Source organism: Perca fluviatilis, chromosome 12 (assembly GCF_010015445.1).
Source record: "Perca fluviatilis chromosome 12, GENO_Pfluv_1.0, whole genome shotgun sequence".
Lineage (NCBI taxonomy): Eukaryota > Metazoa > Chordata > Actinopteri > Perciformes > Percidae > Perca > Perca fluviatilis.
This window is the reverse complement of record NC_053123.1, coordinates 29911716-29936641: the sequence shown is the minus strand read 5'-3', so window position 1 is coordinate 29936641 and position 24926 is coordinate 29911716. Positions and strand designations below refer to the sequence as shown.

General features: G+C 41.7%; 1 protein-coding gene across 3 annotated transcripts in view; it reads left to right on the top strand.

Annotated features, from left to right (window-relative positions):
- Positions 1-24926, top strand: part of satb2 (SATB homeobox 2) — a 64066-nt gene that overhangs the window by 27679 nt on the left and 11461 nt on the right. For 2 of the 3 annotated variants that reach the window (XM_039818529.1, XM_039818528.1), the window contains exons 4-12: positions 5475-5601; positions 8886-9009; positions 9787-9889; positions 12605-12655; positions 13183-13775; positions 16738-16950; positions 17694-17780; positions 18554-18706; positions 21531-21725. In XM_039818529.1, coding sequence (XP_039674463.1) covers positions 5475-5601; positions 8886-9009; positions 9787-9889; positions 12605-12655; positions 13183-13775; positions 16738-16950; positions 17694-17780; positions 18554-18706; positions 21531-21725 — 1646 coding nt within the window. The remainder of the gene's footprint in view (positions 1-5474; positions 5602-8885; positions 9010-9786; positions 9890-12604; positions 12656-13182; positions 13776-16737; positions 16951-17693; positions 17781-18553; positions 18707-21530; positions 21726-24926) is intronic. The other variant, XM_039818530.1, reaches the window with a different exon arrangement.

The window sequence follows — 24926 nt, the reverse complement described above, 5'->3', positions numbered from 1 at the left end:
ATTAAAGCATGTCTCTGGGAGGTGGAATTTTAATGTGGAAATGGGAACAATGATTTCTACTTTTAAATGTGGACAAGAAACAGAGCCCATTGAACAGCAGACCAAAAAATGATGGATCAATTATTAATGCATTTACCGTCACACTGTGAGCGTGTGAGTGAGTGTGTGTGTGTTTGAGTGTGTTTGTGTGTTTGTGTGCTTGCATGCGAGCGGGTAGATGTACATGTCCACTTCACTGTGTGCTGCCATGTGTCCTCTGTGAGTCTGTGTTTGTCTGCTTATTCACGCGTTTGCTTCCACCTAACTTGGCATTAGCGAAATTGTTATGTTATTTTCAGATGCTACATGCTGAAGATGGACTGTATGTGTGTGTGTGTGTGTGTGTGTGTGTGTGTGTGTGTGTGTGTGTGTGTGTGTGTGTGTGTGTGTGTGTGAAAAGAGAGAGACAGAAAAAATAAGAAAAACAAAAGAGGAGAACGTGCGTTCAGTTTTTTCCTCTGTGTCATAAAATGATCTGAGTATTTTCTTCCATCTCTTTAAAATGCATTTCATTACGTCTTCCCTTACAATAAAAATACACAAAACTCTTGAAACAGGTCGTCCCAAGTCCAATATTTCACATAATCGATTTAGACATATATGTGAAAATCTAATTTCAAATTTGAAATGGATGATTTTACATGCACTGACTTAAATTTAAAGTGCACAATATCTGAAAATCATATATCATGTGAACTTATAAAAATGTGTAATATCTTAAAACCATGTGTGTATACACTTTTGACATGTTTAAAAAGAGTACTATTGTGTGAGCACTTTTTACATAAGTAGATAAAATGTAGATATTGTTTTCACATACATATGACATTGCTTCCTTTAAATATAGAGAAAACCAAGCTTTCATATTGAAAAATAAGATTTCAATGCAGCCCAGATGACTTAAAACTAAAAATCAAATGTTATAATATAGCTATCTGGTTCAGTTTGGGTTCTTAAATGTCGCCATGGTGGTCTTAGGTTCCTCTGGGGGTCTTCCCAGCCCTGAGGGGTCCGAGTCCATTCAGTTCTTAGTGGAGTTAAATGATGCTCCCCCTGTACGGCCAGATAATTAAGAACACAGCTCGGTCTGACGGGAATCAAAGATATAACTGACATATAAACACAGTGGAAGAGAACAAAAAAGAAAGAGAGAGGCAGATCAGAGGGGTCTGGGGAGAAGAGACGTCTGAAGAGAGGAAAAAGAAAAGGAGAGAGGGAGATATGGGAGCGAGGGAGAGAGGGGGGAACAAGGGGACAGAGAGAGAGAGAGAGAGACTTCTCAGGACCCGTCTGGATCTCATTTAGAGGATAGTAATGCGATTAGCTTTGTTTAGTTTTCACAGCTCCAGCCAGTCCTCGTGAAAAACCTCTGAGTGTGTGAATGAGTAGGCGAAGTGCATGTGTGTGTTTGTGTATCATGTCTTTTTTGTGTATTATTCTTTTTTTTAGTCCTTATATATATTTCCTAAAGAAATTCAGCTAGAGATATCAACATATATGACTGCACTGCTGAAATACAAAACTAATTCACAAACACACACGATCAGACATAGAAAGCTCGTTTTTCCATCGGTATTTCGCATGATTTTTGGTGGCTGACATACAGTAGACCCCAAAATATCAGCTAAACTACAATTCAACCCTTATTAGAAGGTAGCATTTGTTGCAGGATGATATTGTGTCCATTGCATGGCTACTTGTGAATATGAGCTCTCAGTTGTGTAAGTCTGAGTGTAGTCCCAATACACGACAATGTGGACAGCAGTTATTCAGGACATTGTTTCAGTAAAGGCAAGGAAAGATGCTATTTAGATTTATTTTAAAATATACCTCTTCAAAGCCTTGAGCAGCTAACTCAATTCACCTTCGTTATATTTGGGTGGTGGATACATATCGCAAAACTTAAAGGTCCAATATGTAATATATTTACTGTAAAAAATCCCAAAATGACGCCAATGCGTCTTCAGATATTAAGGAAACATGCTGAGGTGAAATACTATCTTTTCTGACAACAACGCTAATGTCAGTATTTTCTCCTTTTGAAATTTCCGTTCCGTGACGGAATTTCTGTTTATGTTTTGATCTGTGTGTTGTTATCAACGGCCCAGTTTGACAGCCAGGCCGGGTTGCCAGATATACCTGTAAACACGTAAACCCAGCGCGCTACAGCTGTAACGGTAGTACAGCCATGAAAGCAGCAAACAAACGAACAGGATCAACGGAGATAGATTCTGCCCGCCCTAAAAAAAACAACGGCATGTTTTCTAACAGTTGCGTGACCAGAGACGTAACAAACCCATGGTAAATATTGGAGATGTATTTGAAAGATGGAGACAGCTTAGAGCCCAAAAGGACGCTGAGTTGGCTAATTTCCTCCTGAACAGCTAGCTAAGCATTAGCTTCAGGCTAATTTATCACGGCAACAAGGGACGTTTCTTTTCAACATTTGTGTACTCATGTTGAATTATATAGCTTGAGTACCCGAGTTGGTTACTCGCAAAAACAAATTGAGACACAGCCAGTAAAGTGTCCCCGACTTGTCCTGGCTAACGCCGCAATGCTAACCCTGCTAACGTTACTGGAGGACCATGCAGGCAAGCGGGCCACGGCTGTTAACAACGTGTAGTTCAGCGGCCGTAGCCGACGACGGTGAGTTATTTTAGACCAAGAGAGGGGGGCTGTAAGAGGGGGGCTGTAAATTGGGAAGAGAGGACTGTGAGTTTGGAGTGTGTTTAGCGATTGTTGTCGTAATTCTAAGCCAAAAAGGTGTGTATAGTCGGGTGGAGAGGACGGCAAGGTAGTGGTATTTTTAGCGGTTCCTACCGTAATTCTAAGCCCAAAAAGTGTGTCTGTTAGTTGGGTACAGAGCTCCGCGTGAGAATGGGCTTCTATGACTGTCAATATAGCCAGCATCTAACGTTAGCTACTCTGCTGTGCTGTAGAGTAATGTCTGGCTATGTGAGACAAGTGTCTAGCAACATTGTTGTGGATGCTCTTTGGGGGAGGCTCTGGCAAAGCGAGAGTTTGGATGCTGCGGCCTCAGTCTGGCAACCTCCGTGAACCTCGAGTCTGGGGAGCAGGGGGCGGGGGAGACGACTCTCTCCAGTATTTTAAATTTGTACTGCAGTAACTGTTTTAAACACTAGCTATATAGTATATGAGATTTTCTTTTCTTTTGTAATTTGGTCAAATAAATCTCAAGTACTCAAACTAGAATATGTAGAAACTGGAGATTAATTTGTCAAAGGGATCTCGAAGATTTATGGCGGCAGCTAATCTCAAATGTAGGCTGGGCTACAAGACGATAGATATTATTTTACACCCCTCAAACTGCTCAAAATGGGCTTAAACCAAGAATATAAATGTTGAAAATGTAACAAGGAAGTGGCCACACTTCTACATGTTTTGTGGGATTATCCCTCATTGGAAAGAGGTACTAAAAAAAAAGTAAGAGTTGCTCAAACAACCAGAGTCCCCACCGATGTGTCAGTTAGCGGATAAGCCTCTCACGCTACCAGGACTTACTGAAGCAAAGTTTGGGTTTGTAGTTAACAGGTTTTATTGGAGCAGCTGGGCTTATTTTATGTGACTGGAAGAGTCCACGTAGACACGACACAGAGCATGATTAGGAGTTAAACTCATGACAGAAACTGCCAGGGTAAATAATGTCCAAAGCACAACCAGCCAAATCTAGTAGAATTTTCTGACTTGGAACATCATAAAGAGGTTATGAGATACTAGTTAACGGAATATCAAAGGAATAGTTGGGAAGTGTGGGTGTACGGAGGAGGTACTGGAACTGAAGCCATTATCTCTGCTCTTTTCAAAGCCACCAGACTCCTTTGACAAAAACAGTAATTTTACCTCGCAGAACACGGGAGTTGCTGCTCTACCACTGCCTTGATCGGTTAGTATGTCACATTTCGTTCCTAACCCCTTTAAAACACCAAAGTCACACATTAACACAAACAAACTAATCAATCGAGGCAGAGGTAGACCAGAAACTCCTGTGTTCTGCCAGGTAAAATTAAGTTGTTTTTTTGTCATTTGGAGTCTGGTGGCTTTAAAGAGAGCATAGATGTCGGCTTCAAAACTAAACTTGATCCCAGCTCCCTAAAAAATAATTGCAAAAAAAATAAATAAAAAGTCTGTGTTAATCTATTGTGAGTTTAGGAGTTCTTCTCTAGGAATATCACAACATCGTGAAACTAAACCCAGAATCTAGACGCCTAGATCTTTCAGAGAAAAAAATTCTGAGCCATTTCCAAAAAATAGTGCTTGTCAGCCATTAGTCAAAAATCACCTAAATCTCTAATTTTCAAAAGTTATTGATACTGCCTTTAGGAAATGTCTGCTTTTCCCTAGATACATATCTGATTTCATTTATAATACCACCTCACCTTTGTAGTAATGGCCCTGTGGCTCAGCATCAAAGGAAGTTTTCTCAGAATTGTTGGTGTCTTTCTAGTTACATAATTCAGTGTTTACCCTACCATGACGGTCCACAATGATGGTAAAGTGCCCATATTATGAAAAAAACACTTTTTCTGGGATTTGGGGTGTGATTTTATGTCTCTGGTGCTTCCACACACATACAAACTTTGAAAAAAATCCATCCATGCTGTTTTGAGTGAGATATGGTTTCTGAATGTGTCCTGCCTTCAGTCTCCTGGTGAGCTGGTCAAAATCGGCTCGGATTGTGACATCACAATCCGAAACTAGCTGGCTAACCACAACCGTTAGCTTGTAGCGTTAGCTTGTAGCGTTAGCTAACGCTAGCATGCTACCTTGTTCTCAATAGCAAAGCACTGCTACAACACACACAAGTTCACCATAATCTACAAAAGAACTACTTACACGTGCGCCCTCATTTAGAAGAAGTCTCCCAGCTGATCCTGCCTTGTAAATGACCAAAGTTGGAAAAACAGCCTTTCTTTTACTGTCTATGGAGTTAGCTAGCTGACATGATCTACATCTGAGCTACTGAGCATGTGCGAGTGCAATCAAAGATAGTACAGAAGAAGAAGAAGAAAAGAGGTCTCACTCTGTAGCTAAAACAGAAACCAGGTGAAAAGAGGATCTGCAGCAGTGAGAGAGAGCTGTGCAGTACAACTAAAATATGGGTTTTTTTGAAAATTAAACCTAATTAAACCTATTCTGGTACAACCTTAAAATACAGTTATGAACCTGAAAATGAGCATAATATGGGCTCTTTAAAATGCACAAGTTAGCACAGTAGTATAACATTTAAAAGGGTTCCAGGCATCCCTTAAGCTCTGGTCCTAGAATCGCCCCTGCCCTCACGTAAACTTAATCCTCTCTTTTATTTTGCTTTCTCACATTTGTGCAATCCGTAGGCCTATTGTTGTACAATGTCAACACGTTAAAACCAATAAAAACTAAAAGTGACAGAAATCTTTAATGTCTCCATCCAGGCATCATCAAGGTGGGAAGGTGGAACCCTCTGCCTGTCCACTTCCTGACTGACGCACCAGAAGCTACAGTAGCCGACATGTTGATGGAGGTCTACCACATGGTCACTCTACGCATCCAGCTGCAAAGGTCAGATTGAGTTTTTGGTTTCACTTTTCCAGACATATTTGGGTCCAAATTCATTTGTTAGGATTTTAATTTGTGCGACGTTTCAGAGCGAGAAAGTAGAAATCTCTCAGTGAGAAATAAACCATGAAAAACTGCACGTCCGTATTTAAGCACACACAACTAGGTTACAACTATGGATCGACCGATACTGTTTTTAAGGCAGATACCAATACCGCTTATTAGTAGTTAATGAAAGAGATTTAAACTTTGTTTATATGCTTTAAGCAATTATTTAATAAATTAGAATTTTTCAATATAATCCCCAGTAACCAGAGAGTCAGACAGTGTTGTGGGGGGGGGCATTAAGTCAGACAAACCGAAGCAGAGGGACAGACACAGAGCTGTAGCGGAGGGGCCAGGGCCGATAATGGGTCTATCCCTAGTTACAACTAGGATTGGGCATCGAGAACCGATTCCTACTTAGAATCGTTCCAAAATTTACGATTCCATCGGAATCGTTTCTTTATTGGAATCATTTGGAGGAGTTTTGGTTTCCGTAGCGACCAGGCGCTTGTTGTGTTGCAGCCATGGAGCACAGTAAGCGGCGCTCTAGTCTGGCTTTGTTTTACTCCCCGTCAAACTGCAAACCACCACTAAATCAAAATAAAACTTTCCTCTTACTTGTGAAATAAGCACGTGACCCGTTTCAACTCCACCCCTCAAAGAATCGGAATCGAGAATCGATAAGAACCGGAATCTAAAGCAAGGATCGGAATTGGAATCAGAATCGTTAAAATCCAAACAATGCCCAACCCTCGCTACAACCCCCCCCCCCCAATAATCAAAACTGGCCTGTGCACCTCCCCAAATATCTTATCATAACAATAAATGAAAAAATATTAACTGTAAAATGTAACTGGCAAGCAAAAAAAACAAAAACCTTTCGTCCGTCTGAATTGTTGCTGAAAAATTCACCAGAATGCAGGAAATGAAGTCTTTGATGCCCCAAATTTCCTAGACCCCCCCCCCAACCCCCCAGTTATAATTCGTCCCCGCCCCCAATGTTGAACCCAAAGTTACGCCCTTGAGCACACAGTAAGGCTTTTAAACCAGACACTTGGTGTGTGTGTTTGTGTGTGTGTGTCATTTATGTCATTGCATCTTATTGCAATTTGAGAATTTTCCATATCTGTCAAATTTGAAAGCAAGCAAAAACACTAAACAACCCGGTGGGGATTTATCTATTATCTGTCTCCGCCAGAGAGAGTCCGTGTGCCAGGAACTCCTAGTTCCCTCGAATGAGTGAAGCAGGGTCCTGATGGACAGATAAAAACAGATAAACTCCAGATGAGAGGGGTTATTATTGTTATTGTGTTGGAACATACCAGCCAGGTTTTGTTTACATGTTTGTGCGTGTCGCCATGGCAAAAGCAGCGCTTCGGCACAATGCGCTCAGAGTCGCAAATGATTCATTCGAGGTTCAAATGAAAATAAAAACAGGGAGATTGTAGGAAGATAGGTTCATACAGGAAGTTCAGCAGCTAAAACACTGGATGGTCAATACATATACATGTCAGCCCTAACACTATTTATGATACATATTATTCTGTTAGTTTGAGTCAACATACATGAAAATGTTGTTTCTTCCTAGTTTAATACTGCTTTTAATGATCTTAATGGTTATGTCTGTTCTAATTTATGTGTATGTGTGTATGTATATGTATGTGTGTGTGTGTATATGTATATATGTATATGTATATATGTATGTATGTGTGGTTGTGTGTATATATATATATATATATATATATATATATATATATATATATATATATATATATATATAAATATATATATATATATATATATATATATATATATATATATATATATATATATATATATATATTTTTTTTTTACTATATACCCTGTTGTTTTGCTTTGTTGTACATCTGTCTGTTTTTGTGTTGTGTCTTGTTTTATGTTACGTTGTTTGTTGAGTTCTGTTTTGTTTTCTGTATTTGTGATGCTTTGTGCTAAGTCTTGTTTGCTTCTGTTGTTGTTTTTTTTCTTTGTATTTTAAAAAGCCTTTTTTAACATCGAAGATGAAATGAAAAAGATGAAAAATAGCCTTTTGGCTAATTCTGGCTTTTGTAACCCATGGGAAATCATGTGTTTTATTAATTTGCGCTGTCCCCTTTTATAAATAACCTAAACTCAAACTCAAGTAGTGGGGTTTGAGGTTGAGGTGAATACAGGATGTTTGAAAGATCAGCGGAGCTAGGGCTTAATTTGGGTTTAATTTAGGATTAAAGGAAAAATTTGATGAGAAGATTGATAACACTCTCAAGACTGTACGGTACGGAGTGGAAACGGAGGAAACGGCTAGCTCGGCTCTGTTTGGAGGTATCTACCAGCTCCTTTAAAGCTCAATAATTAACACACTATATCTTGTTTGTTTTAGACGTACAAAACTTAAAGCATAAAAAAGGTGTCGGTTTTTACAATGTGGTTCTGGGTCTGACTATTTCTTGGCCCGGGAGAACTTGCCAAGCAACCAGATGTTTCAGGAAGTCACAACCCCTGGCCAAAGATTAGTCAAAAAAAATGAAGATGATAAATCCTAGGATTTTTTTGCTGTGTGATGGAAGATGATATGAAAAATACATGTATTATATTCTATTTTTTTCTCAAAACAATTTATTACTATTATTGTTGCTGTTTGTAGCTATTTTTGGGGGCGCTGGAGCGATTGGGGGGGAAGGGTGATTGATTAGTTTGATTTCTTGGGACGTCATTTTTAGTTTTTACACTTCTGTGCTAGAAGATGGATGCTGTTACCTTTGGAAAAACTGACTAGCTGTTTCCCCCTGTTTCCGGTCTTTCGCTAAGCTAATAGGTTGCTGGCTGTACCTTCATATTTATTGTAACTAGTGCAGTGCTCGTTCGCAACGGGCCTAATTCTTGGCCTCTAATATTGCCTGCAGCTTTCTCTGGAATTGCTAATCTAAACTACTTCAAACTCGACACTGCAGTCCCTCACCTCCCCAGCAATGCACCCCCCGCGTGTTAAGCCGATCGGATAGAAGGTTGTCGAGAAAAACTAAGGACAGACAGACAGAGGCTCATTTTAGTCAGAACAGACGAGAGCGATATCAATCTTGTCGTCTTAACTCGTTGCAGGAAAGTGAAAGCACACAACTATTTCTTTAACTGTCACTGTTCAACTGTTAAGAGTTTGTTTTGTGTCTCAACTTAATAAGCCAAAGATGGAACTGACTCCTGTGCGTGGTTTTGGCTCGTTGTAGCTTTTCAAAGCTGGAGGATCTGCCGTGTGAACAGTGGAACCACGCGACTGTCAGGAACGCTCTCAAAGAGCTGCTGAAGGAAATGAACCAAAGCACTCTGGCCAAAGAGTGTCCCCTGTCACAGGTAACCACGAGATACTGCTACAAAACAACATGAACAACAACAACAACAACAACAACAACAACACAGACCCTCATGTTCCTCAACTTGAATCAAATGGTGCTCATCAGAGAACTGCTCATCAATTCAATAAATCATTCTTTAAGATGTTCTTTATGAGTGTCAGTCTCTCTCAATGATTAGACCATCCCATGTCTAATGACTAATGACTAAAGTCAGCCCTCATGAGATAGACATTTAGGATTAATCCAACATGCATTGTATTGATTATTGCTACATTTTAACCAAACTCCACCCCACAATATAAAGCACTGTCTCCTCAATCACGTTAATCTCCCCAGCTGCATGTTTAGCCATCTATCCTGGTCTCATAATGACTGCTGTGTGAGATTTATGCGTGTTGTGTGTGTGTGTGTGTGTGTGTGTGTGTGTGTGTGTGTGTGTGTGTTTGTGTGTACTGTGTTTAAATGCAGCTCTGGTGGGGGTGTTGATCGCAGCATGAATTGCAAGCATATGTGTGTGTGGCAGGAGATTCCCTGTCTGCACTGTACTGGCTCCAGTTTCCATGGGTGGCTTCCAATCATGATTAATGTTTGTCTATTTCTATTGTGTGTGTGTGTGTGTGTGTGTGTGTGTGTGTGTGTGTGTGTGTGTGTGTGTGTGTGTGTGTGTGTGCGTGCGTGCGCGCGTGAGCATGCCATGAGGTTGTTGCGTGAGTGTAAGCATTTCACATTATGTTGGTTATTAATTATCTTTCTACCCTCTCTTTTTCTCTCTCAGAGTATGATTTCCTCTATAGTGAACAGTTCGTACTACGCCAACGTCTCCACTGCCAAATGCCAGGAGTTTGGTCGTTGGTACAAGAAGTATAAGAAAATGAAAGGTGAGCTGCAGACGGTGGTCCAATTTTTTTCAACGCTACAGTTGACTAGGGGTTCCCAATGTTTTACATTTAAAGCTTCTTTTAGGCATTTTTTTTTAATGAAGTTTCGCCATATTTTATGCCGTCATCACCCTACAAAGAAAGAAATCCTCGGAACAAAAATCCTAAATCCGAATGAAGCGATTGATCGGATTAAATGAGTTGGTCTCTGTTTTATTAAAACCAACTTTCTTTGATAAATATAACTCGTCAGTTTCGTCAACATAAATACATGCAGCGAGCAGGCTGATCCAATTAGGACATAAAATAATGATGAAAAAATAATCGCTCCCTGAGGCTTACTGCGACATTATGCAACGACAGAAACAGCGCTCTGGAGTTATTGGAAATGTTTGAATCACACGAGTTGGAAACAATCCTACGCAGCCACCACTGGAATCTAATTCTACAATTAGTATAAAACTAATTATATTAGTGTGGCCTAATCTTTATCTGCAACTGTGCAAAAAATACCAGCTTTAAACAGAATGCATAGACAAAACCTGCACAGAATTTGAATGTCAGCATTATGAATGAAGCTTTAAACTATTTGGGACAGCCCTAGATGGAACTTTACTTATCCCGAGGGGAATTGTTGTGCAGCAGTCGCAGTATAAAGTTAGGAAAAAGTGCAAATATATGAGTAAAAAAGTATTGATGCATATTGGTGCATATGAGGGTAAATATGGTGCAAAATGTGAGAGCTTGTAGAATACGATGTGAGAACAAAAAAAATTGGAGTTTGTATGTAAAAATTTGCACTTGTAAAAAGTGTACACATACATGTGATCTTAATTTGAAGTCACAGAAAGTAAGGATGGTCGTTCTTGGTGGGTTGCACATAAATATGTATGAGAAGTGGCTACTTACAGTAGATGTGTATATCAAATCTCGAGTAGGTTGATCATGATATTGCACATTGTGTCCTGTTAATCAGAGAGTTGTAATGATTGTAATCCAGGGGTCGCAACACGATTCCTGAAATAATTAAAAAATAAAAAACTTTTTGGACTTCTTGGGAAATATTGTACAGTTTTCCTTCTAAGAATTATTCAAATTAAACAATCAGAGAAGGGAAAATCACCTTTCTACTGAGCTGCTAACAATTCTTAAGATAGATTTATAGTTAGCTACAGAACCTCCACACAAAAAGTAACTTTACTTCGGGATTACGGTGGCTGCTGAGATACCACGATCTGTTGGTTGGGTCAACTTTTTCTTTAATTGAGCCAAAGATTGTTGTACAGAGGATTACAATCATTAATCTATAGAACATTTGGTACAAAAATACAGAATTAAAACAACAAACAGAAACCCAAAAATCACTAAATCTTCTGCTTTTCTGTAACACACATGTATTTTCTGCTGGCCTCTCTCTTTCTCTCTCTCTCTCTCTCTCACTCTCTCTCTCTCTCTCTCTCTCTCTCTCTGTATGATTGGATGAACGTAAACACAGCGATTGCATGGCAGCCGTCTCCTGTTCAGTAAAAGACGAGGCGGCGCGTACGCAGTCGCTCTATATCATAAAGTAAATACAATAATGTAAACACATTTAGCTGTGAGGAATATAATTCAAGCGCTGTGGCTTGATCACAGGGGGTGCAGGGGTGCTTTCATCGAGTGCAATCTGACACTGGACTATAAATCAAAACCTGCGCTGTAGGCATCGATGCATCGGGTACAAATCCAGCTTCAGAAAACACCACCTGTGATGAAGGGATGAAGTCAACATGGCTTGGTGTAAGAGGTTGGGAATAGACTGATCAGTGTTCATCTACTGCAGTTTTACAGTGAGTCTGATCAGCGGAGATATGAAATTATGAAACTGAAATAGCAACATGGTCCTCTGACTCATGAACAAATCATCTGTAATGACTCTTCTGTCTCCCTGCGGAGAAGCTGCACTTATAATCATCACATTAAACACTGGGGCCGAACGGAAAAAAGGGATATAGGAAGAGAGTGAGAGAGGATGAAGAGAACTAATTGAGGAATCGAGAAAATAATCAGCAGATTAAAGGAGAAATCCGGCGCAAAATGAACCTAGGGGTTAATAACACATGGGTAACATAGCTCAAGCACGGCGTTCGTCGTTCGACTGGTCGTGACTGTTTTCCCAAGATGGCGCCTGCCTGTATATGTGAACGGTACTGTCTTTATAAACTATCTATTTAATAAACTGTCTGTACGCTTACAAAGTTCTCAATGCTTCGGTTTACATGTAGGGACCCTCATTATGCTACCGTGGAAGTGTGGTGCTATTTTGAGCCTTGTTAGTGGTACAGAAATAGAGATTTCTTTTTACTTTACCCGTGCCCTGACTACTAGCGTTATAAGCTAATTAGCGGTTTGCGATAAAACTGGTCACATTCGATTAGCATAAAACATATACCAGAGAACGGTCGACTCGGTATACACATGTGTTATTAACCCCTAGGTTCATTGTGCACCGGATTTCTCCTTTAATCGACTATGACAATAATCGTTAGCTGTACAACGAATATTTTGGTTTTTGAATGTGGAGTTTAGAATAAATCTGTTCATGAGCTTCAAAGATAATTTTGTTTGTTATATAGACCTTGGGGATGAGAGTTTTGGCTACTATTTGGTCATGTACTGTACGTAGATCAACCACATCCCCTCTGACTGATTTTCCATATGTGTTTTGTTGAGCAGTAGATTACCTGGAGAAGATGTGGTCTGGACGGGATGCTGCTGACATCAAAAGTAAGAAATCCAATCAATCTGACTCTGTGCTCATGTAGTCTACCGTATATCCCCCACGTTCCACTTCCGGGATTGCTCATTTTGCCCGGATGTCCGCCACCTTCCTCTTTCTTTGTGTTGGCGTTCTAAACTCCGGTGGATTTGTGAGGACTATGGTTAACTGCTCCTCAGATCTCTGCAGGGTAAATCCAGACAGCTAGCTAGACTATCTGTCCAATCTGAGTTTTCTGTTGCACGACTAAAGCAACTTTTGAACGTACACATTTTCCACCAAAACAAGTTCCTTCCCGAGGCTATTTTGCAGAGGCACCGTGGCTCTGTCCGGCACTTAGCGCCCCCCCAAGACGATTGTGATTGGTTTAAAGAAACGGCAACAAACTAGAGCACGTTTTTTCTTCCATCCTGGAATGCTGTGTGGACATTGCCAGACCCTCCTCCACAGCGCTGTGGAGGAAGGTCAGGCAATGCGAGACCAGTGCTCATGTAAAGGTGTTTGACCACACTCACTAATGTCTTCTCCTCTCCAGTAGAGAGAGACAACATGGCCGACTTCTGTGTGCTGGGCCAGAGACCTCCCCCCCACCTGGCCGGCCTGGCCCAGCTCAGTCACCTGGGAGCCGGCGGCCCCCTCCTTAAGGCGGGGTCTGGAGACATGCAGGCGCCCTCTCAGCCGCCTCAGCAGCCTCCCCAGCAGCAGCCGTCGCCCCACGGCCCCCTCCACCACAGCCCTCCTCTCCGTACGGGCCAGGTGCCTCCTCCTCCGCCCCCGCCGCCCCCGCCCGGCACCATGCAGCCCCTGCTGGGGCCAGGTGGGCTGCTCTCCCCTCAACTCTCCCCGCAGCTGGTGCGTCAACAGCTCGCCATGGCCCACCTCATCAACCAGCAGCTAGCCGTTAGCCGCCTGCTGGCCCATCAGCACCCGCAGGCCATCAACCAGCAGTTCCTCAACCACCCGCCCATCCCTCGGGGTTCATCCAAAGGCGGCGGCGGCGACCATCCCGGGAGCAACCCCTCGGCCGCCGAGGTCTCCTGTGAAATCTACCAGCAGGTCAGAGACGAGCTGAAGAGAGCTAGTGTCTCCCAGGCCGTGTTCGCCCGTGTGGCTTTCAACCGCACACAGGTAGGAAAACAGGACAGACTGTGGTCAAGAAGGTTAGGAGACAGTTGGGAAAGTGTGGTGGTAAAATGATCCCAGGAAGAGGAGAAGCGAGGGAACAATGCGTCAAGGATGAGAGAGGGTAGCTTCAGATGGAGACACAAGGACGGAGATAATCTGAATTAGGGCTGCACGATACGAGGAAATTATGCGATAATGTTTTTGAAAATCGAGATTTAAACAGATGTTAAAGTGTACTTAGTTCTGCCTTTCTGCTGCTTTCAATATTCAGCTTAAATATAACAAATTGCTTGTTGATTTTCAAACAAATGGAAGTAAATAACTTCCAACATTCTTTTAATGAACAAATTGAACATTGAATTGAATATAAAAGGCACCACTAAAAAAATGATGATGGTTACATTTTAAAGTGCAGTTTTCTACTGATATTTTCTTTCAACTAACAAAAAAAATCTTTGGCGATATGTAGCAGCCTCTTGCGATGTGTTTATAGTGCAAGTCGATATCGCAAAAACAAAAAACAAAAAAGATATATTGTGCAGCCCTAATCTGAACATTAATAGATATCATCCTGTGGTGGCATCGAGTCAGGCAAGACCGAACGATCCCTTATGGAGCCACGTTTTCTCAGACTAAACGGATCATAGTTCTCGTTCCCCGCAACATCTCAGGTGAGAGGAGCTATTTGGCAGAAATAAATAGAAACTGACGTCACTGATAGACTATCATTTTTCACACAGCGTTGGTCTAATTCTGCACCGCGTGGTATTTTCAGCGGCTTAGCGGAAGCGTGGCAGGGTAGCTTGCTGGGTCATTGGGTCTCCTTCCCCGCCCTCGCAGCAGCACAAACACCTGATGCATTCAGGCTGTGCTAAAGCGGTTAGCACACGCCCCATTAGATCAGTGTAATGGGAGGCGACTCATAGACCTGTTGGTGTAGAGGCCAGGTGTGTTTCAGTGAGTTTTTGCACGTGTGTGTGTGTGTTCAAAGTGTGTGTATTTGTGTGAGCATCCAACCCATACTGTATGCTAATACTGTATAAAGTTCATCGTTTTCATTTTTACTCAAGTACTGTACCTATAAGTACAAATCAAATGAGGTACTTCACTTAATTATTTTCTTTTGCTTTTGACTTTGACTACTAAACTACATCTCAGAGGGAAATATTGTACTTTTTACTCCACTACGATTACTTGACAGCTTTAGTTACTTTACAGGTTAAATTGTTTGCATTAAAAAAAAACAACATAAAAACTTCTAAACTATGTTTTGCTATACATTAAACTACCCAACAGTTTATACTAATAGGTAAAGCTGAAATGATTAGTTGATTAATCGATCGTAGTGGTGGTAGTAATTGTTTTGATAATTATTCATGCAAAAATGTCAAAATGTCATTGTTCCAGCTTCTTACATGCAAGGCTTTTCTGCTTTTTCATAGTTATTGTAAATATTAACATTAATAATGAACTAGAAATGTCAAAAAAATAATAATGTTGAGGTTTGGACTGTTGGTTGAACAAAACAAACATTGTGAAGGTGTCGCTTAGTGCTTAGAGTAATAGTGAAGACATTTCTCACTATTTTGAGATTTTTACACAACCAAACAATAAATCAATTAATGGAAAACAATCATCAGATTAATCCATAATAAAAATAATTATTAGTTAATAGTAGGGCTGTCCTCGATTGAAGAAATTCTTAGTCGACTAACACTCATTCAGTTGTATCGACTAATCGATTAGTTGATTTAATCGACAGATCTGCAAATCTGAGTTTCTCCGCAAAAGAGTCATGCAAAAGCACTACTTTAATTCTTGTGTTTACCAGCGATGTGCTCGTATGTTTCTTGGAAATAATTCATTCAGCATGAAAAAAGCATCAAACATGACTAATCGACTAAAGAAATCTAGGTTGACTAAGACCAAAATGACCGATTAGTCGACTAATCGACTAAGAGGGAGCGGCCCTAGTTAATAGTTCAAAATGAGCTCCAACTCCCAACAGTGAAATCCAGCTTTTACAAGTCAAGTCAACATTATTGTCAATTCTCTAATATGTGCCAGACATACAGAGCAATTGAAAATACATTTCTTTCCGACCCGACATTAATGCATGAGTCATAATCATCTAATGATATGATATGTAATAGTTTAACAGCCACAGGGGACATTAATATACTTTACTTAATGCTTTAAGTACATTTTCCTGATGATACTTGCATACTTTGACTTAAGTAACATTTTCAATGCAGGACTTTTACTTGTAATGAAGTACACTTGCAGTGTGATATGAGGTCAGTGTTTCATTACTTACAGTAAAAGCTTTTTCAACATCAACAGATAAAAAATAAGCAAGTAGTGCAATATGTTTATGTAAACCCATTTATTAACAATCCCACTAAAAAACTAAAAAACCTTTCCTAAAGCCGCCTACACATGATCCGCGGTAAAAACCGCTCTGTGCTGGCTGTTCCATTGTTTTCCTATGGGGAGAGCGGTGCCGGCCAACTAGACGCAGCGCTACCTTTGGCTTAAGTCAAGCGACAGCAAGTACCCCATCAGCCCACATTTAAAAAGAAAACATGGTTTGAGATAATCCAGACTACATCAGACTACAGGCCTTAATGCTCAATTCCGATTTATTGCCAGATCCGATTTTTTTTTGACTGACTGTTCACATTACGCCTGAGGTCGCTTTTTAAATCGGACCTGTAACGGATTTGGACCACATAGGAAAGTGGCCCAAATCAGAACTGGAAAAAATCGGATGCCATGTGACTTGGGCTGTTTACACTGTCGTGAAAAAATCTCATATGAGCAACAAAATCGGATTTGGGTCTCTTTGGCCTGCAGTCTGAACGTAGCCTTAAGTTTGTGTATTAGAAATAGAGGTTTGAAGTTAGTGTCTGCAAAGTTAAGCTCACAGTGTAAACGCGTCTCCGTGTGTGTCTTCATTGATTAGGGCTTGCTGTCAGAGATCTTGCGGAAGGAGGAGGACCCTCGCACAGCCTCGCAGTCTCTGCTGGTCAATCTGAAAGCAATGCAGAACTTCCTCAACCTGGCCGAGAGCGAGAGAGACCGCATCTACCAGGAGGAGAGAGAGCGCACCATGAACCCTTCGGTCGGCCTCCCGGCCTCCAACTCCTCCAACCCCGGCCCTCCACGCCTCTCACAGGTTAGCGGGCCATGTAGTCACTGTGTTGTTGACATTTGTGTCAGGACTCCACATGTATTCATAGTTATCTCCACAGCGCTGTGGATTAAGGTCTGGCTACACCACAGATCCATTCTGGGATAGAAAAAAAATAAAAATAAACGCTTTTTGTTGGCCCTAAGCTCCGGTTGCAGTGGCTCTGCAAAATAGTATCGGGGAGGAAGTTGTTTTGGTGGAACATTTATACCCCGCAAAAGAAAAAGCCACATACAATATTACATGAAATTAACTGTTCACACAATACAGTAATGTGAGCTATTTAAATGAGCTGATACATGGTTAAACCTCATTAGCTCTTACCAGTGTATCTCCGTGTGTACTTGGTCCACAGCAATCCCACCAATCGGTCCAAAAACGTCCCAGTTAGAGAGGAAACACCCTTAAACTTCTTTGTAAATCTTTAGAATCATTCCCCGAATTAACCAAGCAGGCCTACCTTGTTGCACAATCTAAATTTTCTTCAAAACATGCTGTTTTCAGCGTGTAGCTTGCTAGCTCAAAGTTTGTTGTTTTTTCGGGTAGCGAAGGGATTTTGAGCGGAAGGAGAGCGGCAAAGCCTGACTTCCGGCGTGTGAGCCATGTACCGGATGTCAGTCTTTATCCTGGAAATGTACTTGATCCAGACTATATATATAGTCTGGATATATATTTATAGTGATGCAAAAATGTGATTGTAACATGCCGTGTGTCTTGTGTGTGCATAGAAAGTGTGGGAGAGGGGCATGGATGACCAGATAACCCCTGATACCTGGGCCTCCATCTGGAAGAACAAGACTAAGATCTCCAACTCGGTGAGTTATCTGCAATCTTGAACTCACAGAGCAGCCTGCAGGCACGGCATGCGCTGTGTCTTAAAACCATAAAACAAATTCCATTTATAATGGAACAACAGCTTCAAAGCCATCATAGGAGCATATTGTAAACAAAAAGGACATTATGCAGTATTTGGACATTTCTTTCCATGTGCGCAAAACAGTTTAGCAACCATCAGTGATAAGAGGCTCCCTCTGATGTCAGGGCAAATGCCCATTCATGGCTGTGGGTGAATTTGTGTGCTATTCTTATTATGTCTATGTAAAATAATCTCCGCATCGTTTACACTGAGGGAATGTAAGCTAGCTGGTCTGTACATGTCTTGCGGACGACTTCAAACACTGTGTATACAAGCTTTCTGAGAGCCAATACATGTTCATTCAAACAGAAACAACAAAAGACAGACAAAAGAGCAGGACTTAATGACTTTGATCTGTAAACAAAATTCATGTGGAGACGTGCGCTGCAGATGTGCTGCCGATGCTCGCACAGGGAACACTGCATGTCTGCTCTCGGAGCAGCTTGGCCCGATCATCAGCTGATAACCTTTCCTCATATGTATACACATGATTTGCTTTTGTGGATAGCTCTCTCTCCGGAATATATACTATACGTCTTTGATATTTCCTGTCCAAACTTATCTGATGCTATCAGATAAGCTCAGATGAACCCGCTAAACATTAACCATTCAGAGGGACTTTCATTTGTACTCACTGTGGTGTTACATCATCCTGTCGATCCCCTCTTCCAGCCGAAGCCGTCCGGCCCGCCCCCCGACCTCCCACTGAAGCTGGAGTCACTGGTCAACATCACGTCAGGCATCTACGACGAAATTCAGCAGGAGATGAAGAGGGCAAAGGTGTCCCAGGCTCTGTTCGCTAAGGTGGCCGCCAACAAGAGCCAGGTGAGGGAAGCACTTGAAAAAAAAAAAAGAGTCTTACATCTAAGCTGGCTCTTAGGAACGACAAGGGTCTATCAAACTTGCTTTGAAAATCTCATACAAACCACAGAACTCAGGGGGGCGTTCAGAGCCAAAACACACTACTGCTAGGCTGGAGAGCTGCCACCGAGTTCACACTCAGTCATCAACTGTGTCACTCGGCTCACGATGAATGTTTTCTCAGAGCTTTGATAACAGGATGTACTGTGGCACTGGAACTATCTATATTTATAACATTTGTCTTAATTACTCTAAAGCAGAGATCTTCCAGGAGTTACTTCAGAGGGGGCCCCCCAAGTTATTGTTTAATCATTTAAAAAAAAAAGAAAATTGTCAGTAGTCTGAAATCCAGTCCCTCCAGAAAAACGCGATCACATAATTCAATGCATAATCAGCCAAAGTCCGCATATTTATGCGGGGGCCGCATTTTTTCAAATACGCCGCACTTTCACCGCATAAATTGCCGATTTCCGCGCAAAATATGCGGGGCTTGCATGATTTCATAATCTCCGCATTTAGTTGCTTCATCGAAAAGCAGGGTGTTGGGGGAATCACTTTTTTTTCTCTTTTTCATCAAACCCGCAGTTTTTGCAATTTCATCGCATAAAATTGAAAAACTCCGCATTTTTCTGGAAGGACTGGAAAATATACATAAACATGAGTCCAACATATTTTTAGCAAAGATAAATTGGCCTATATGTGATTTGTTTTTAAATGTACACAACATTGATGACATATCGGCCTGTAGGTAAGGTAGCCATTAAGGCAGCCAAACACAGATACAGTTAAGCTTAAGGATTCACTGTGCTTCATGTATGTATACCATTAAAACATGATGTATAAATATATGAATGTCAATAATTATTTTAATAGCTCAGTATTGTATGCACCGCATAAAGGTATGTGTAAAGGCTTTAGGGCGCCCAACATGTTATTGTAGGCCCAGTTTAACATGCAACTCAATTTAATACAATATGTCGTAGGGGGTCCTTGCTGTCGTTCAGCTAAGAAAAGACCCCTGCTCTAAAGGTACTGCCCATTTGATCGCTTGAAAGTGAACTTTCTGAAGTGCAGTGTCACACAGAGGCACACATGCGCAGCGAGCCGTTGAAAAATCTCTTTATTTATGGATATAGTCCGTTCAAACATGTGGCTATGCGTGAGAAAGGTAATTTGTAGAGATATATACGGTATGTATACAGTACATGTGTGCATGCTTGTGTGTGTGTGTTTGTGTGTGCGCAGTTAGCGAGGTCCCCCAGGTTGGCGGGTCTGGGGGTGGCGGAGGGTCACGGCTCAGTGCACCCATCTGCTGCAGCTGGCCACAAGGACAGAGAGAGAGGAAGAGAGAGACGATCAGGCTATTAGCGGTGCATGCTGCCCGAGGTGGCTGGTTGAACACAACAGCTGGTGTCACAAACTGAACCAGTCTAGCAGATATAATTGAATCTTCTCCATCTCTCCTTCCCCCATCTTCCTCTCTGACATTTACCTCACACCCCCTGCACAATTTTCAACTTTTCTGTTCAATTTGTATCTCCTGACGTTTTACATTGTTCTTTGTCTGTCGTTTCCCCATCTGACTCTTCCTGTATCCCTTCATACCTTAACTTGTCTTTTGTCTCGTGGACCTTATCATCCTCCTTCTTCCCTGTCATTGCTAGTAGGTGAGAGGTGTTGATTCTTGGGCTCCACAGCTGGAGAAGCCTCATAAAACGGTTCATAAAACAGGAAATACAAGGCTGGCCCACTGTGATATTCTTTCAGGGAGAACAGAACCCTCTGCTTAAAACTATTTCTATAAGACAGATTTAACAGAATAGTCATTTGGGAAAATACTTATTCACGTTCTTGCCGAGAGTTAGATAAGAAGATTGATACCACACTCATGTCTGTATGGTCAACATGAAGCTACGTCTAGCAGTAGGTTAGCCTAGCTTAGCATAAAGACTGGAAACAACTTTACAGTGATGTCAAGACTACAGGGAGTCACTGCGACTGGGGAAAAAAAATTATTCCTGCATATAAACCTCTGTATTCCATAATTTATCGTTTTTACACCTAAAATATGACATGTTCATTAGTGAGCTTTACCTTTGGAAAAAACAGACAAGCGGTTTCCGCCTGTTTCTAGTCTTTATGCTAAGCTAAGCTAAGCTAACTGGCTGTCTTCTTAAGCCCAGTTCAGACCAAAGATTCCCAACAAGACGGACCGTTTTAGAACACTGCAGGGAAACGTTGCACCGGTCTGAACTGGCCCGTCTCTGCGACTCAGCTGGTCAAGTCTCCAGATGCTGTTCTTACCACATATAATTAGGGCTTGACATTAGCACCCGCCACCCTGCCAAATGCACATAGATTTCGGCAGTGGCGGGTAACACAGTCACTCTCACTAGCTACTTTGGCGGGTGGCATGCCTTTATATGCAGCAAGCATCTCACTATCACTAACGTTATCCACATTCATATTTAGACTCAACAAATGATATATCCAGCTACAAAAATGCCTGAAAGTCGGAAGCTGGAACGGAAGTACAAAGAGTCGTTGCTATGGGGATGACACAGCGCCTCGTCTCGCCACATTGGTGTGACCTGGCAGGTTTCAGAACGCTCGTCTCGTCGCTTATCTTTGGTCTGAGCTGGGCTTTACTGTACAGACATAAGAGTGGTTTCAAACGTTTCATATAACTCTTAGCAAGAGAACAAAAAGCGTATTTGCCAAACTATGGACATATTCCTTCAACTCCACCTCTGTGTTTAACCCCCCGCACTCTCCGTCTCATCTCCAGGGCTGGCTGTGTGAGCTGCTCCGGTGGAAGGAGAACCCGAGCCCGGAGAACCGCACGCTGTGGGAGAACCTGTGCACCATCCGGAGGTTCCTGGCGCTGCCGCAGGCCGACAGAGATCTGGCGTACGAGGAGGAGTCCAGACACCATCACTCGGAGAGGCTGCACACCGTCCTCCACCTGCCGCAGGACACACAGGTAAGACATGTCTACAGCTGCTGTTAACCTGCGCCTCGTATCTCCATGTCCAGATGGATGTAACACCAGGCATTAAAATTGCACCTCCGGTTCATACAGTGAAAACAGATTTGCAGCGCACATCACCTCATCTGACAATATTTATTACATCTGTTGAAATTGATCGTAAACATCTTTTCTTACTTCACCATCATGTACAAGTGACACTGAAACACTGAAAATGTGTTTTTTACCCGATTTCCTTGACCCGTTTTTTGATTTTGGATCAGTGTAGAAAAGCACATTTCCAATTGACATGTGTTGTCTGTGTTGACAGAATTGCTGTTTTACAGCGGATTATGTACTGTATATGACTATTTCTTGGCTTGGAGTCTGCGCTGGTGTCCTGGCAACTGGTCCCAGTCAAGAAATAGTTCAACACATGAGTACCAGTATAACTACAACTTGCTGTTTTTACACTTTTGGTTTTGTACAGATTGAACAAACGAGACATAACATGCTAATTTGTGAGCTTTAAAGGTGCTGGTTGAGGTAACTGTTGTTGTAAGCTGTTATCTGTAGACTTATATTGTTAAATATTTTCAACTATTCCTTTTAGAATAGGGCTGTGTTCAGTTAAAGTGCCCATATTATGAAAAAATCAAATTCTCTGGGATTTGGGGTGTTATTTTGTGTCTCTGGTGCTTCCACACGCATAAAAACTTTGAAAAAAAACATCCATGCTGTTCTGAGTGAGATATGGTTTCTTAATGTGTCCTGCCTTCAGTCTCCGGGTGAGCTGGTCAAAATCTGCACGGCTGTCTACGTCACTAGCCGAAACGAGCTGGCTAACCGCAACCGTTAGCATGCTAGCGCTAGCATGCTACCTCGTTCTCAATGGCAAAGCACTGCTACAACACACACAAGTTCACCATAATCTACAAAAGAACTACTTCCATGTGCGCCCTCATTTAGAAGAAGTCTCCCAGCTAATCCTGCCTTGTAACTGACCGAAGTTGGAGAAACAGGCTTTCTTGTACTGTCTATGGAGCTAGCTGACATGATCTACATCTGAGCTACTGCGCATGTGCGAGTGCAATCAAAGATAGTACAGAAGAAGAAAAGAGGTCTCACTCTGTAGCTAAAACGGAGACCTAAACACAGGGTGAAAAGAGGAGCTGCAGCAGTGAGAGAGAGCTGTGCAGTACAACTAAAATATGGTGTTTTTTGAAAATTAAACCATGTAAACCTATTCTGGTACAACCTTAAAACACAGTTATGAAACTGAAAATGAGCATAATATGGGCGCTTTAAAGCCGTTCTTAGTCGACTAACACGCAATAGGATTTTGTCGACTAATTGATTGACAGATTTTTCCACAAAGAATCATGCAAAAGCACCACTTTACAGTAGATCTTGTGTTTACCAGAGATGTGCTTACGAGTATCTTAAAAAATAAATCATTCAGCAAGAAAAAGCATTAAAAAAATTCCTAATCTACTAAAGAAACATTAGTCGACAAAGACCAAGGCGACTGGCAGCCTATCAAATAAATGTAGTGTAAAAAAGTACATTATGAAGCCCTCTGAATGATAGTGGAGTTTAAGTTAGTTTAAGGGTTGAAGGTATCTACATAAGCGTGACATGACACTGTCATGTCACTCTTATGTATATACCTTCAAGTAAAGTGTGACCAGTTTAAGTATTAAGTAGCCTCGTTGCTTACTTTCCGTTACTGTCCACCGCTGCCAATGAAAGCGACGGTCAGAAGAGGATGAAACTGTGTCTCTCCGCCCTCTGAGACCACGCCCGTCGCTATTAATTCCTCATTACATTCATTTGGTGTCTAAGTATGTACTGTACCGTTTGATCTCGTTGTGTGTGCGATGTGTTTGTGTGTATGTGTGTGTGTGTGTGCGTGCTCCAGTGGAACGAAGAGTAAACAGTGTTGCTGGGTGGTGTGGCACTGGAGGAAATGCCCCATTAGTGTGAGAGGAGGGAGGCAGAGGCTGAAGGAGGGCCGAGGGGGATCGATGCAGGAAACGCGCTGACGTGTTGTCCTCTGTCATTACTGGAAGCATCCCACTCTGACACACACACACACACACACACACACACACACACACACACACACACACACACACACACACACACACACACACACACACACACACACACACACACACGACCCTGTCTGTCTGTCTTTATTACTCTTAGGCTATATAGATATTACATAGATAATATCTTTTATCTGTAGCAAACACCACAGAAATATACGTTCTTTTCTCACACTCTACAGTCACCATTGAGTGCCCCAATTCTAGGTCGGGCTAGGTATCGCAAAAACTACAATACCAGTACCCTTAAAGTGATACCAATACCAATAGAGTGTTCATTTCATACCTTATTATTTCTGTACTTTATTCAATATCCTATCATGTGAATGGAAGCATCTCGGCACGCTGAACTGCCAACTCTGTCACTACACCCTGCTCAACTTCACCGCACCACAGACTATTTGGGTTGTAGCTGCTGCGGCAGTAGGCCGATCACACGTCGCATTAAATCAAAGAACGCTTGGCATGAGGAACTTCCGAAAACCACTGCCCCCAGCCCTCCCCCCCCCCACACCCTCCAACGATTATTTTCTCGATCAGTGGATTAGTTGTTAGGTTTATAAAACGTCAGAAAATTGTGAAAATGTCTATCAGTGTTATACAAAGCCCAAGATGACGTCCTCACATGTCGTGTTTGATCCAGAAGTCAAAGATATTCAGTTTACTGTCACAGAGGAGAGAAGAAACTAGAACATAGTCACATTTAACAAGCTGGAATCAGAGAATTTCTTATTTTCTTTTCATGAAAAAATGACTCCAACCAGTTAATCAAACTTCAAATCTTGTGTTTACCAGGTTTACCATGTGCTCATGTGTTTCTTGAAAATAAATCATTCGGCATAAAAAAAAGTGACTAATCAACTAAAGAAATCTTAGTCAACTGAGACCAAAGTGGCGATTAGTCATCAAATCGACTCAGAGAAAGCAGCCCTACTGAATTCACTGCCTGCTCAAACACACTTAAGACTAGGTCCTTCAGTTCAGAGATAGTCTGTCTAACCACCAGCATCCCCACCCCAATGCAAAGCCATTATATACCACATAAAGTATATACCATATGTCATACATCAAAAACAGGCAAATGCTGAAACGTCCCATTTAGCAT